This window comes from Colletotrichum fructicola (genome assembly GCF_000319635.2).
Source record: "Colletotrichum fructicola Nara gc5 chromosome Unknown KSG_Nara_v1_contig05, whole genome shotgun sequence".
NCBI classification, from domain to species: Eukaryota; Fungi; Ascomycota; class Sordariomycetes; order Glomerellales; family Glomerellaceae; genus Colletotrichum; species Colletotrichum fructicola.
Window position 1 is genome coordinate 4,357,216 of NW_027094055.1, and position 12,564 is coordinate 4,369,779.

Here is a 12,564-nt window from a genome sequence, read left to right on the forward strand (position 1 = left end):
ATTCTGGAAGCGATGATGTTACTTAGTTGAAGCATGGCGGTGTGTAATACCGTTGAAATAGCATGTGAGCGAACAGGGTTCGAGTGAGAATCACTCAGATCACACTGCGCGCAATTAAGGAGTTACCTAGTCAGTTGACCTTTTCACAACAGCAATTAGACAACGGCTAGGTCAATGCGAATATCATAATGGCGTAAACTTTTAGTAAACTACAAAAGAAAAGATCCAATCTCTGTTATGACTGTTTCCGTACATGTGCATATTCATCTCTATGGTTATTTCCTATTCTCCTGTTTCCAAGCCGCTGAACAACACGGCGGATGAATGTTGTTTGAGACGCGGCTTACACAGTCTATACCCAACGCAGAATTAATAGCGCTATCCTGTGCTCATGGTCAAAGATATCACATAAGAGTACCGTGCGCTAGAATCGTCGGCATGACATATGCAAATACCATCACCACCCATTCACAAGCATCCTCGTCAAGTAGCCTTGAAGAATCCATGATACCTTTCAGTTTTCAATTATGTCGAATGAAGTGCGCGAGGATCGTTCATGCTGCAGAACACCTTTCTGCTTCTCCTTAGACGTCATTGAAATATTTGAGGTAGAAGCAATGATTGATGCCGACATCTGGTCTCTGTTGTAGTGCCATGAGTCCATTGAAAGGGGATGGCCAAGTCCGACGCCGTGGCTGTTTTCATCAAGTTTTGCAGGGACATCAGTTGCGGTTGTACTATGTCATCCAACATTCGCACTCGTCACATGACTATCCTGGTATTGCATCACAATCAATCAGTCTTGAGTGAGGTTCGCAGCCACATCGCAGAACCATGGTTCTCCGCGGTCGGTGGGGGTATGTGGATTTCGCTGTTGCGATACTGGGGCCGGAGCACGCCATCGGAACTCGCTCGCCGGCCATCAGCGGTAGATAACATCCGGCGAACAGCATCTCGGGTCGGGTCGCGGGGGCTTAGTCAGGCCCGTTGTAGCTTAAGTTTCAAGTGTACAGACAAAATTTGACTCTTCTCTTGCATCAAATCCAAAACGTCCTGGCAAATCAATTGGGGTTAGAGCTCAGTTCTTTTGAGTTGGTCTTTCGAAATGCAGCTACGGTCGTCAATACTGGCCTCTGCGGCCCTTGTGCTCTCGAGCAGCTTCGCTACTGCGGCTAGCGATGCTCAGACTCCTCTCGTCGGCCCGGACCGGGATCCCATTTCATCATCCTCCCGACCAAACATCGTCTTTGTTCTTACCGATGACCAAGATCTTCACATGAACTCTCTCGAGTACATCCCTCTCATTCAAAAGCGCCTCATTGAGCAGGGAACTCTCTATAAGAAGCATTTCTGCACTACTGCTGTCTGCTGCCCATCACGAGCTAGTCTTTGGACCGGCAAGCTGGCTCACAACACCAATGTGACGGATCTCAATCCTCCCTATGGTGAGTTGCCCCATGCACCGATCGGCTGAGCTCAGGCTCTGGCGCGCATGCAACAAAAAGCTCAGGTTGTACCCGTTAGTTTGGCGATGGTTACTGACAGCACTTTACAGGCGGATTCCCGATTTTCGTGAAGAATGGTCACAATGAGAATTACCTGCCGATCTGGCTGCAAGATGCGGGATACAGTACTTTCTACACTGGAAAGATGTTTAACGCTCATACTGTTTGGAACTACGACAGTCCTCACCTGAAGGGTTGGAATGGATCCGTACGTTGACCCAAAACTTGATGCAGACCGCGGATAGCGAATACTGGCCCGTTTCTAACACGATGTAGGACTTCCTCCTTGATCCTAACACCTACGACTACTGGAATGCCACATTCCAACGCAACAAGGACAAGCCAGTCAACCACCTGGGCGAATATTCAACCGACCTCGTTGCTCAGAAGGCATATGACTTTCTCGATGATGCTGTTGAAGCTGGCAAGCCTTTCTTCCTGGCCGTAGCTCCCATCGCCCCACACAGCAACGTGAACTCTAGCGTCCTTCTTCCCGTAAAGGGACCGGACGACGACGTTCCCGTTTCCGACGACAAGTTCAGGACCAGTATTCCAAAGGCTGCCAAGAGACACGAGAAGCTTTTCCCCGACGCCAAGGTGCCGCGTACGGAAAACTTCAACCCGGACAAGCCGTCCGGCGCTGATTGGATTCGTCGCCAGCCTAAGCTGAGTGATGAGAATGTGGAATACAACGATGAGCACTACCGAGGTCGTCTTCGTGCGCTCCAGGCTGTGGACGAGCTTGTTGATGGACTTATCGACAAGCTCGAAAAGCACGGCTTGCTGGACAATACCTACATCTTTTACACAACTGACAACGGATACCACATTAGCCAGCACCGGCTGCAGCCCGGAAAGGAATGTGGTTATGAGACGGACATCAATATTCCGCTGATTATTCGTGGCCCCGGAGTGCCAAAGGGAGGTGTCACGGAAGCCGTCACAGCTCATGTCGATCTCGTACCCACAATCTTGTCACTGGCAGGCGCGCCTCTCCGCGCAGACTTTGACGGAGCTCCCATCCCATTGTCGACGAAGGAGCTTACAGAGTCTCCCTTGACCCGCGAGCACGTTAACGTTGAGTACTGGGGATGGGCCATCACCGAGAGCAAGTTCGGTTTCAACGGCGATGACACCAAGCGGATCTTCAACAACACCTACAAGGCTTTGCGTGTTGTTGGCGAGGGTTACAATCTCTATTATTCTGTATGGTGCACCAATGAGCACGAGCTCTATGATATGACTGTAAGTTCGACACCTATTCATGTCCTTTGGAAGAAGGCTGACCATACCCTTCGCAGACCGATCCTGGTCAGCTGCATAACCTCTTACACGACGATGAAGCTGCCCTTGCAGCACGTGCCACGGTGCTAGGATACCCTCTCAAGAAGCTCATCCCACGGCTTGATTCTCTTCTCTTCGTTCTCAAGTCGTGCAAGGGTTCAACATGCTCCCAGCCGTGGAGAGCACTTCACCCCCACGGTAACGTCGCTAGCCTTCGAGAAGCCTTGTCGCCGAGGTTCGACGAATTTTACATTCAGCAGGCGCGTGTTGAGTTTGATCGTTGTGAACTGGGTCACATTGTTGACGCCGAAGGACCCCAGTTTGAACACGAAGGGAACGTCTACTGGCAGGGAACCAAGTGGAGTGATTGGACGTGAAAGATTCGGGCCGATGGTTAGCACATTGGATAACGACACTACACATGAGTCCGAGACCTTAGACTGCATTACGGAATGTTTAAAGATAGTTTCCGCATCCATTCCGCCCGCATTCCGCCCTAGCGCCCGTGGTGGAGAAGATCAGACCATGCCAGCGCACTAATCACGTCGCGATGATGCCCACATTCCCCCTGCCACGATGTGTCTTTCCCCTCTTCCCCCGCATGCCATTTGTGTCTGTGGAAACAAGTTTCGCTGAACTAGGCCGGAGTTAAAACCAAATGCTCGTCATGTTGATTCCGTAATAACTGACTCAGGAATCTGATTCGTCATCGGAATGTTGGAAGGTTTACCCGCCTGGCAGATTTAAGCCAGTGCGCGGTCCCCCAAACCCATCGGTAACAGCAACACTCGGCGAAGAAGGAAATCCAGGGAAGCCGAAAAGTCCACAACAACTGCACGCACACATCTCAATCAACTAAGTCAGTATGGATAACTATATTGGTCACTGCAACTGTGGTTCCATCAAGGTGGTGTTGAAGAAGAAGCCGGAGCAAGTCGTTGTTTGCCATTGGTGCGTCAAGCAATATGATCCTGCGCGGAGAAAGTGGAGAGACTGACATCATCCCTCTTCACACAGCTCGAACTGCAAGCGTGCGGGTGGCCGTAAGCTTATTTGACAGCTGATTAATTGCGTCAACTAACATTGACAGCATTTTCCATGAACCTTTTCATTGACGACGGCCAATGGGAAATTGAGGATGAAAAGAAGACTCTGTCAGAGTACCTTGACCACAACACCAATTCCGGGAACACTGTGCACGTGAGTAAGCCTCAATGTGAGAAAGAGTTATCTGCTAATTGAGCTGCCCGTGCAGCGATTCTTTTGCAAGAACTGCGGAAGGTGAAAATTAATTCGCCTGGCTAGATGTTATTGAGGTACTAACCACCTGCGAAGCCCCATCAAAACCACTTCGCCTTCCATCCCGGACAAGGCTCTGATTAAGGCGTCTCTGTTTGATGATATTCCCACCAACAAGAAAGAGGTTTACTCCGAACAGGCATTACATTGGAACTAATAGCATGAAGACGCCAGTTGACATGTTCTAATTTGGCTCGTCAGCTAGAAAATAGGAATCGTGGCATGTCGAATGCACAGTCAAATCCTATCTCCACCGCTATGATATCTACATTGTGAACAGAACGATGCGAACTGCACACTATACCAAACATGGATCTTGAATACAGAGTTATAATACAAAACGAGCCTTTTCCAGTGGCTGCCTCTATATACCGCCAAAGTTTGCGCCTTCGTTCTCGAATTCTCCCTCGTACAGAGCCTCTGATCGTCTAGTAGTTCTGTTTGACACTATCGCCGAGGGGAATGTTCTATTGAAACCCTTGTACTCGCCCAGGCTGGGTGGCAGATCATGAATCCTCGTACCCCAGTCGCTTTCACGTCGACCCAATGTCAACACCAACTCCATGCCCTCCGTAAAGAAGGTGTGGTTCAGCCAATTCTTCCTGTACGGCTCTCCATTCAAGGTGGCGCTTTGAATGTAGATTCTCCGGTACGTGGGATCGAAATTGACGTTGCGGATCTTGGCTGTCTTGCCTGTCTGGGGGTGCTTGATCTCCACACTCTCAAAGAAGGGCGGGGTGATGAGGTAGACGTCTTGGCCAGGGTTCGGGAAGAGTCCCATCATAGTGAAGGCCACGAAAGAGCCCATAGCTCCGCTGTCATCGTTGCCAGGGAGACCGTCGGGCGCAGTTGAGAAGAAGGATGGGACGTAGAAGTGCGCACGCCTGGCGGAGAGAGCAGGGCGCCCGGCATAGTGGTACTGGAAGACCGTAAGGAACGAAGGCTCGTTGCCGATATAGGTGATGTTCTGATCATGCAAGAAGTCAAGTCTCTTGACGAATGCATCCGGACCACCATATGTGTTGATCAAGGTTGCCTGGTCGTGCGGAACAAAGCTATCAAAGATGGTCAGTCAACTCATGTGGCCAAATCGCATTAATTCAAGATCACTTACAATCCATACTCCCAAGCACTGCTCTCATAAGTTTCAGGTCCGTTGTTCTGCAGAGAACAAGAGCTGGCGCCGTCGAGGTTACTGCAGTTCAGCGGGTTCTGGTATGCCCAGGTCTGGTTCAGGAACTTGGGCTGGAAGAAGCCTCTGAATCCAGTGTCCGTGCCGTTGAAGAACGATGACTTCTGGTCCTGCTTGTACAGGTATCGCCAGTTGTGACTAGAGTCCAGATACTTCTGCTTGTCGTCGTCCTTGCCCAGCCCGTACGCCACCTGGGCAATGCTGAAGTCGTTGTAGCTGTACTCCAGCGTTCTAGAAATGCTCCGGGTGAGGGTTCCGAATCCTTTGACATCAAAGTCCTGGACTGGGATGTAGCCGAGTCTGTTCCAGCTGGCCAAGCCACCGCGACCATGGACACTCCAATCATATGGCTCTTCTTCAGCGTCCTTTACCATTGCTTCATAGCCGAGATCCCAGTCAATTCCATCATTGATGCCTTTGACATAGGCATCTGCTAGAACATTGTCTGCGTTTGATCCACCCTGGGTGAGACCCTTGCACAGACTCATCCGGCAGTCTGGCAGCCAACCAACGTGGACATAGGTATCGATCAGGGATCTCACCATCTCAGTCACAGCGGTGGGATCTAAGATGATCAAAAATGGAATCTGTGAGCGGAAGGAGTCCCAAAGGCAGTAGAAGGAGTCCCAGTAGGGCTCCCTGCTCCTCCACAGGGGGTTCTCTCCGGTGTAGTTCTGAGGGTTGACCATGGTCCTGTAAATGCCACTGTAGAAGTTTCGCGCAAACTTCTGGTCTATACGGTCGGTAGAAACCTTGATGGGGCTAAGTTTCTTCTTCCAAGCTCTCTTGGCTTCTTTGTACACCCGCTCAACGTTGTAGTCGGGGATCTCAGCCGTTGCATGAGCGCAAGCCCGCTCGGTGCTGTGAAAGCTCGTCGCCACACGGGCGGTGATGGGTTGCTCTGCCGACTTGAATCGAACGAAAGCTCCTCCCGGGATGGGGTACCCATTGATTGATCGAGCAATCGTCATATTCTTCACATCCGCGCTAGCACGGCTGTCGACGAAGACTCCGTTGTCGAGGATTTCGGCACCCTGGAAGTCGGTACAGAAGTGAAGAACGTATGAGCCAACACCGAAGCTAGGATTGAAGCGAGCGGTTCCTGTAATGCGTCCAGACCGGGCATCAACCTTGATCGTGGCATTGTCTTGCCTCGAATCTGAGAGATCGGAAAGGTCTTGAAGGATGAGAGGCTGTCCTTGTTGCGGGAAGGTGAATCTGAACAGTGAAGTGCGATGCGTTGTCGTCATCTCGACCTGAATGCCGTCCTTCAGTGTAATGTTCATCAACCCGGGCTTCGCTTGGACATCTTTCTGGTGGAAGTATCCGTACTTGGCTCTCGACTTCTTGGGGAACGTGCAAAAGTTGATGACGCCGCTGGGACATGTCGTGTAGGCGAACAGCGGGAAGTTTCCCAGAGATGGTGAGCCGCCGGTACCAGAGTCGTGCATGCTAGAGAAGCCGGTGATGGGGTTGCCGTCAAGAGTGAATCCGCCTTGGTTAGAACTGCTGTTTGTATCCGGCGAGGCCTTTGCCATACCGTACGGCAAGGTCGCGCCGACGAAAACATTTCCTCCATTGCGTGAGCCGATGAGCGGGTCGACATATTGTAACGGATCCCAGCCGTCATCGTCGAGAATCTCTGCCGCGTTCTTGTTGAAGTCGACTATGCCGCTCACCCAAGCCTGTGCCTGGTGGGCTGCTCCGGACGCTGCGTGTGATAGAGATGGCAGATGGGTGTTTGGCATAAGCAGCCAGCGAAAGACCGCTGCGAAGCCATGGAAAGACCACAATTCAGCCCACATTGCTGCCGGCCTTCGGTCGCTGAGGGAGAGTTTTGGTGAGGTGAAGTGAAGTCCGATGGAGAGAAACCGTCTGCACCAGACCTCCTAAAATTTCGTCCGGATCATGGCATGTATGAATAGGATAATGGGTGTCTCTGCGACCACGTGACTAGACGTCAAAGCTAAATTTGGTCTCAAGTTCGAGTAAGGTTTCTCCGAGCTCTCCTCAGGATGTCCTGCAGGGTCATGATGAGGCAATCATTGGGCATCATGGCGCACGGAGAGAACAGTGGATGAATATCTCGCGGCTGGACTACCCCGCAACAACGCGTGTCGTAGGAATCACAACCTTTCTTCTATGCTTCTTTCCTACATTTTGATTGATATCTATGATGATTCTATTGACAATCTAGATAGCGTCGTAGGCGGCAATCGTTCGGGAGATTTTCGATCTATCGTCGCATTGATCGAGACATCCCCCGCTTGGACGGAGATCTTAGCACTGTCAGGCCAAGTCTGCAGGAGAAACTCTAACAACGGGTCGAACGGCGTTTCCATCCAAATATCTCATTCGTGAAGCCACCCGTTTCAAATCAGAAACCAAAAGATTTTTTTCTCTGTCGTTTAGACTTCGCTGTCGTTTCCTGTTGTATCTCTCCCACCGCCTCACCGAGTCAGGATACTTTGGTCTGTGGTGGATGGGCTTGGCGTCCGCCACCCCATAGTCCGGATCTGTTACCAAAGCGGAGGGAGGGCGGGCTTTGTTTCCAGCTGCTCCGACAGCGGCAACTTGCATGATTCCGTGCTTCGAGAATGCCATTGTGGAAGTTTGGAAGAAAAGATGAGAATGGACGAACGATGCTGCTGAGTTTGATATTGCATTGCGAAACCGCGTCGGGTGCGACTTCACGATCCGATGTCGAGCGGTTGGCGTGGAGTTGCAGTGGCGCTTGTGATATGCGCGGCTCTGTTGGCCCTATGGACGGAGCGGCGTGTCCGGCCCATGGCAATCGTACTCGGTTCATCGCCACGGCAAATACGCCCGTTGACAGCGGCTGAAAATGTCGGTCCCGAGGTCAGGGATGATAGCTCTTGGCGACGAAGTATGGCAGGGCTGTTGATTCATGTTTGCCAGACAGTTTGTTTGATCTAGTGAACGTTTTGGAACTGTTTCCCCAGAGCGGGTATTCGTTTGTTTGGAAGTTCGGCAGGCGTTTGAGCAGCTGTTAGGTGTGCCTTCCCGGTCCACACCCAGCTGAATCGCTCAGCTGAATGTCAGAAGCATGTCAGCTTCGCCGAGTAAGCCCCGTTTGCACAAGTCAGTTTAGAAACCCGGGTGTGGAATCGGTTCTATTTCCTGTTTCTAGAAGTTGAACAAACAAGCTGGGGAAGATGCCCACCTCCGCAGTGAGGCTATGGCTGTTGCTTTGTAAGTTCCATCGTCTACCAGCCCAGATCCTTGCATTTGCCGCACATGCAACCCTCCTTGGTCTTGGTGTCAAATTCGTCAATCACGCTCCGAGGCTTAACGAAGGTGCCCAAAGGCTCATACTTCAAGTGAGAAAAGCCGAACGACTCGGGACCCCCGATTTCAAGACCCCTAGCAGACCCAGTCCACTTGTCGCTGGCGGCAATTCCCAGCACAATGACGAGCAGTCCATATCTGTACTCGGGCGTTCCGATCGCTTCGCCGTTTTGAGCGTCGATAACGGCGATGAGATCCGGCACCAGGGCAAGCACATCTTCTTGCTTCTCCTTGCCTGCTTCCTCTGTTGACGTAGCTGAGGCGTTCTTGACTGCGGCGATGTTCTCGTTCTTGAAGGGAATCTTAACAAACCCTTTATACTGCTGGGATCTCTGATGGCCGGGTTCATCTGAACCAGACACATCTGCACCTTGGATTATGCATTCGCCATAGACATGTCCCTTTCTTAATACTCTCTCCACGCCAACGATCTTGCCTTTGAACAGAACCTTGGCTCCAGTTGAACCACCGCACTCCTCAATGATCATCTCGGCAACGTTGTCCACGCGGTTGAGCTTCCTGGCCTTAGCCACAGCGCGACCAATCCTCCAAGACTGAGAGAGTGTATGCTCAACTACCCATCTCTTGGTCTCTGCCCCAGTCACGGGAGGGTCGGCAACAGCAACCTGTGAGCCCATCTCTGCTAAGGCAGCCCTCATGACACGTTCAACCTGCTTGTCTGAAGATGCGCGCGACATAGTGACAATCGCTCCATTACCGTCACTCATCGTGACTGGCGTCCAGATGGGGCTTCGCTCGTTGAAGACAACCGGTGTTGTTTGCCATTTTGTCGGGTACGCCCTGCCCATCCAGTCGCCATCGACTGCAGGAACATCCATGTTGGTGCTGGAGCCAATCATCATGCTCTGCAGGCCATTGGCGCCCCCAATTTCAACCGCAATCATGTGCGTCGGCGGCTTTCCGATGTGCTTGTACATCTCTGTCTGTGCCTCTTGCATCTCGTCCGCGGACTTCTTCTCAATAGCCACGGTGGGTGATCCGGCGTAACCCCCGCAGCCGACGACCGCCTCATCGGGAATATCAGCAGGGTTTACGACCCTCACAACGGCACCCTTACGGAGCTTCTCGCGCAGGATGATCTGTTGCGAGTAAGGAGACCCGCCTCCTCCCGTTCCAAGGATGTAACATCCGATACTGATCCAGTCCAGATCTGTTTCGCTGATGTACCAGACGCGATCTTCAACTCTTGGCTTATATTTCAAAACATCAACCTCTTTCTTGTCCCTGACTCTAGACGTCTTCTTGGCACGAGAATACGTGGTGTAATCCTGAGGCGTGTCATCTTCATCGCTAAGTGGTATGGAGGCCAGATCCGTCCTGGAAAAGTCAAAGTCACCGGCAGCGCGCACAATGAATCGCGACTTGTTGGCAATGTACTGTGATTGTTAGTCAAGACTTCTCCTACTGTGGACTTGGTATACTCACGGCCAAGGGTATTGTGTCCACGTCCACAATCTGGACCGACGATGGGACTGCCCCTGCGGCAACAGCCTTCTCTTTGACCTCTTGCTCCACCTCACTCAATATCTCCTGGCTTGTTCTGGACTCAGTCGATTTGACAGTGTCAATGGTAGCACTGACGCGTGCAATAGCCGCACCGATGGCGTTGGCGACTCCAGCCCACTCGGGTTTCAAGACTTTGCTAGCCCCACGAAGCTCATTCGGCGCGATGACAGCACCACCACCCACAAGAAGAACCGGAATATCGTTGGGCGAAGTTTTCATCGTGTCGATAACCTTCTCGATCTTGCTTTGGACGATCTTTGTGAGTTGAGATAGTTCTTCGGCGTCAACTGCGCCCTTGACCAAGCTCGCATCACCGATAGACAGCGCTGATGGCTTCCCACCGTTAGCTAACACGGTGCAGTCCGTCGCAGTGAGAGTAGAACCACCAAAGACTAGAGCTTCAGTCTTGATCTTATAGCCGACACTGTCGGGGCCTACGGTCAATCTCTCCCGGCCCTTGCGAACAATGGAACCACCTCCTAGTCCTATACTCTTGACATCTGGGCATGAGAAGTTCAGGCGAACACCTGTAAACTCGCTAAAGGCTGCCTGTTGCCTTGGAAACCCGTTTGCCTGCAAGAGACCAACATCGGTAGTTGTGCCACCGATATCAACCACCATGACGGCTTCATCAAGCTGATCCTGCACTAGGAATGCAGCTCCGCGCATGCTGTTTGTTGGGCCGCTGGAAAAAGTCCGGATCGGAAGATTCGCAGCCATCTCCCCTGAAAGAATAGTTCCGTCGTTCTGAGAGATGAAGACAGGGCAGTGTAGACCAAGTCTCTTAATGGGTTCCTGGAAGGATCGGATCGTCTTGCGGGCGAAGTCCAGTACTGTAGCGTTGAGTATGGCAGCATTCTCACGCTCCTGGAACCCGAGATTGGCCACGTCTTTTGAGCATGTAACGGTGCAGCCAGGTAGCTCTGAGCGTATGATTTCGGCAGCCCTCTCCTCTTGCCTCTCTGTCGTGTCGATTGGGCTGAAGATGCCGTTGACGACAACGGTTTTGATCCCCTTCTCACCGATGATCGAGCATTGAGCCTTGATCTCTTCAGGATCGATATCAGAAATAAGAACGCCATCAACCTCCAGGCCACCTTTGCACAAAGCATAATGACCCAAAATCAACTCCCTGAGATCTTCAGGCCAGTCCAAACAAGGAGGGTCGTGCTTGGAAAACTGGCTGGTCAACCTGATGACGGCCACGGGAGCCAATCTGGTCTCATCCCTCTCAATCAGGGCATTAACAAAGTGAGTGGTGCCGATGGTGACGCTCGCGATCTCGCTCGGCTCGATCTTGGAAGACTCGAACATCGTCACGATCGCATTGTTGATGCCATCGCTGGGGTTTGTCGTTGTTGGTGACTTGTGCCATGCGACAATGCCCTTATCTGGCTCCGAAGCCCGCGAAGGGTCCAGAACGACACCATCTGTGTTCGTTCCGCCGACATCAACACCGATGCGAAGGTGGCGTGATGTGGACGCCATAATAGTCGTTTTTTCCAGTGTCTGGTTTCAACGAATGATATTGGGTTATAGCGAGGTTGATAATTCCAAAATGCCGGAGAGCCAGGCTGTCGCAAAGTGTCCTGAGTGATGCGTCTAAAATGTGGTACGATGCTGACTGCGCGCAAATCGCGTCGGGGAGGAGCGGAAAGTGGGATGTGGGGCAACAAGGGCAAGCCGTCTCGGTCTCCGAGACGCGGCGCCGGGACGGAGACCGGGCTCGGAACGGCCCGCCAGAGTCGGCCTCTGCCGTCCGCATCAAGTCTTTCACTGGACTTCCTCGCAGCGTACTCTGTGGGAAAGCATCTCCGGGATTCGGTGTGCACATCACCAATTTTTTATGAGCCTGTAGGAATAGTGTTGCAATCCGCCGGCATTACTGGAGGTGCTTGGCATTTGATTCACCTTGCATGCATGGACCCAATACGGGTACGCAAGCGCAGTCAAGTCCTCCTCCGCCGTTGCTTCGCTCCGGAACCTATTTTAGTTCCCTCGAAGACTCATCTTGATTGGCAATGGATTGCGGCCGATATTTAAATGGCAATGATCCTGGTGCCTGATGGAGATTGGTTCTGACCTCTACACAATCGATAAGATCCGTCCGAATTTGAGGTCTGAATTTGGGCGGCGAAGTTTGACAAAATGAGTAGGTTCAAATATCCAAAGATTGATGCTGGTTACTGCGGGATCGACGCGGTCCTCATGCATTTGTCCATGATTTGTTCCAATGCTTGACCTCCATTAACTTGCAACTTCACGTAAATTCCACATGGCTGCGCTGGTAGGGTCGCGTGTTTTTCTCATAAGCTGACATTCCAGTCTCAGTCCGGATTCAATGTTGGCGGGATGAGACGGAGCTGACCCGCGCCGGCGACTTGAGACAGACACGCCTAGCAAGTGCGGTACTTGAAAGGTAGCCGTGGCAATCTTGTCCAGAGACGA

At 51.9% G+C, this 12,564-nt stretch overlaps 4 protein-coding genes across 4 annotated transcripts; 2 read left to right on the forward strand and 2 right to left on the reverse strand.

Annotated features, from left to right (window-relative positions):
- Positions 1-1,105: 1,105 nt before the first annotated feature.
- On the forward strand, positions 1,106-3,166 carry ARS-5 (Arylsulfatase; the record flags this gene model as incomplete). Its single annotated transcript, XM_032037713.1, has 4 exons — positions 1,106-1,445; positions 1,556-1,713; positions 1,782-2,750; positions 2,807-3,166. The coding sequence occupies 4 exons, from the start codon at positions 1,106-1,108 to the stop codon at positions 3,164-3,166; spliced, it is 1,827 nt and encodes a 608-aa protein (XP_031883527.1).
- A 488-nt stretch (positions 3,167-3,654) lies between these two features.
- CGGC5_v009952 (uncharacterized protein) lies at positions 3,655-4,245 on the forward strand (the record flags this gene model as incomplete). Its single annotated transcript, XM_032037712.1, has 5 exons — positions 3,655-3,740; positions 3,807-3,832; positions 3,880-3,989; positions 4,045-4,070; positions 4,125-4,245. The coding sequence occupies 5 exons, from the start codon at positions 3,655-3,657 to the stop codon at positions 4,243-4,245; spliced, it is 369 nt and encodes a 122-aa protein (XP_031883526.1).
- Positions 4,246-4,452: 207 nt separating this feature from the next.
- CGGC5_v009953 (putative secreted glycosidase) lies at positions 4,453-7,085 on the reverse strand (the record flags this gene model as incomplete). Its single annotated transcript, XM_032037711.1, has 2 exons — positions 4,453-5,143; positions 5,203-7,085. 2 exons carry the CDS (start codon positions 7,083-7,085, stop codon positions 4,453-4,455), a joined length of 2,574 nt encoding a protein of 857 aa, XP_031883525.1.
- A 1,422-nt stretch (positions 7,086-8,507) lies between these two features.
- Positions 8,508-11,604, reverse strand: hyuA-3 (putative D-/L-hydantoinase subunit A; the record flags this gene model as incomplete). The annotated part of the gene is made up of 2 exons (XM_032037710.1): positions 8,508-9,986; positions 10,036-11,604. The coding sequence occupies 2 exons, from the start codon at positions 11,602-11,604 to the stop codon at positions 8,508-8,510; spliced, it is 3,048 nt and encodes a 1,015-aa protein (XP_031883524.1).
- Between the last annotated feature and the right edge of the window lie 960 nt (positions 11,605-12,564).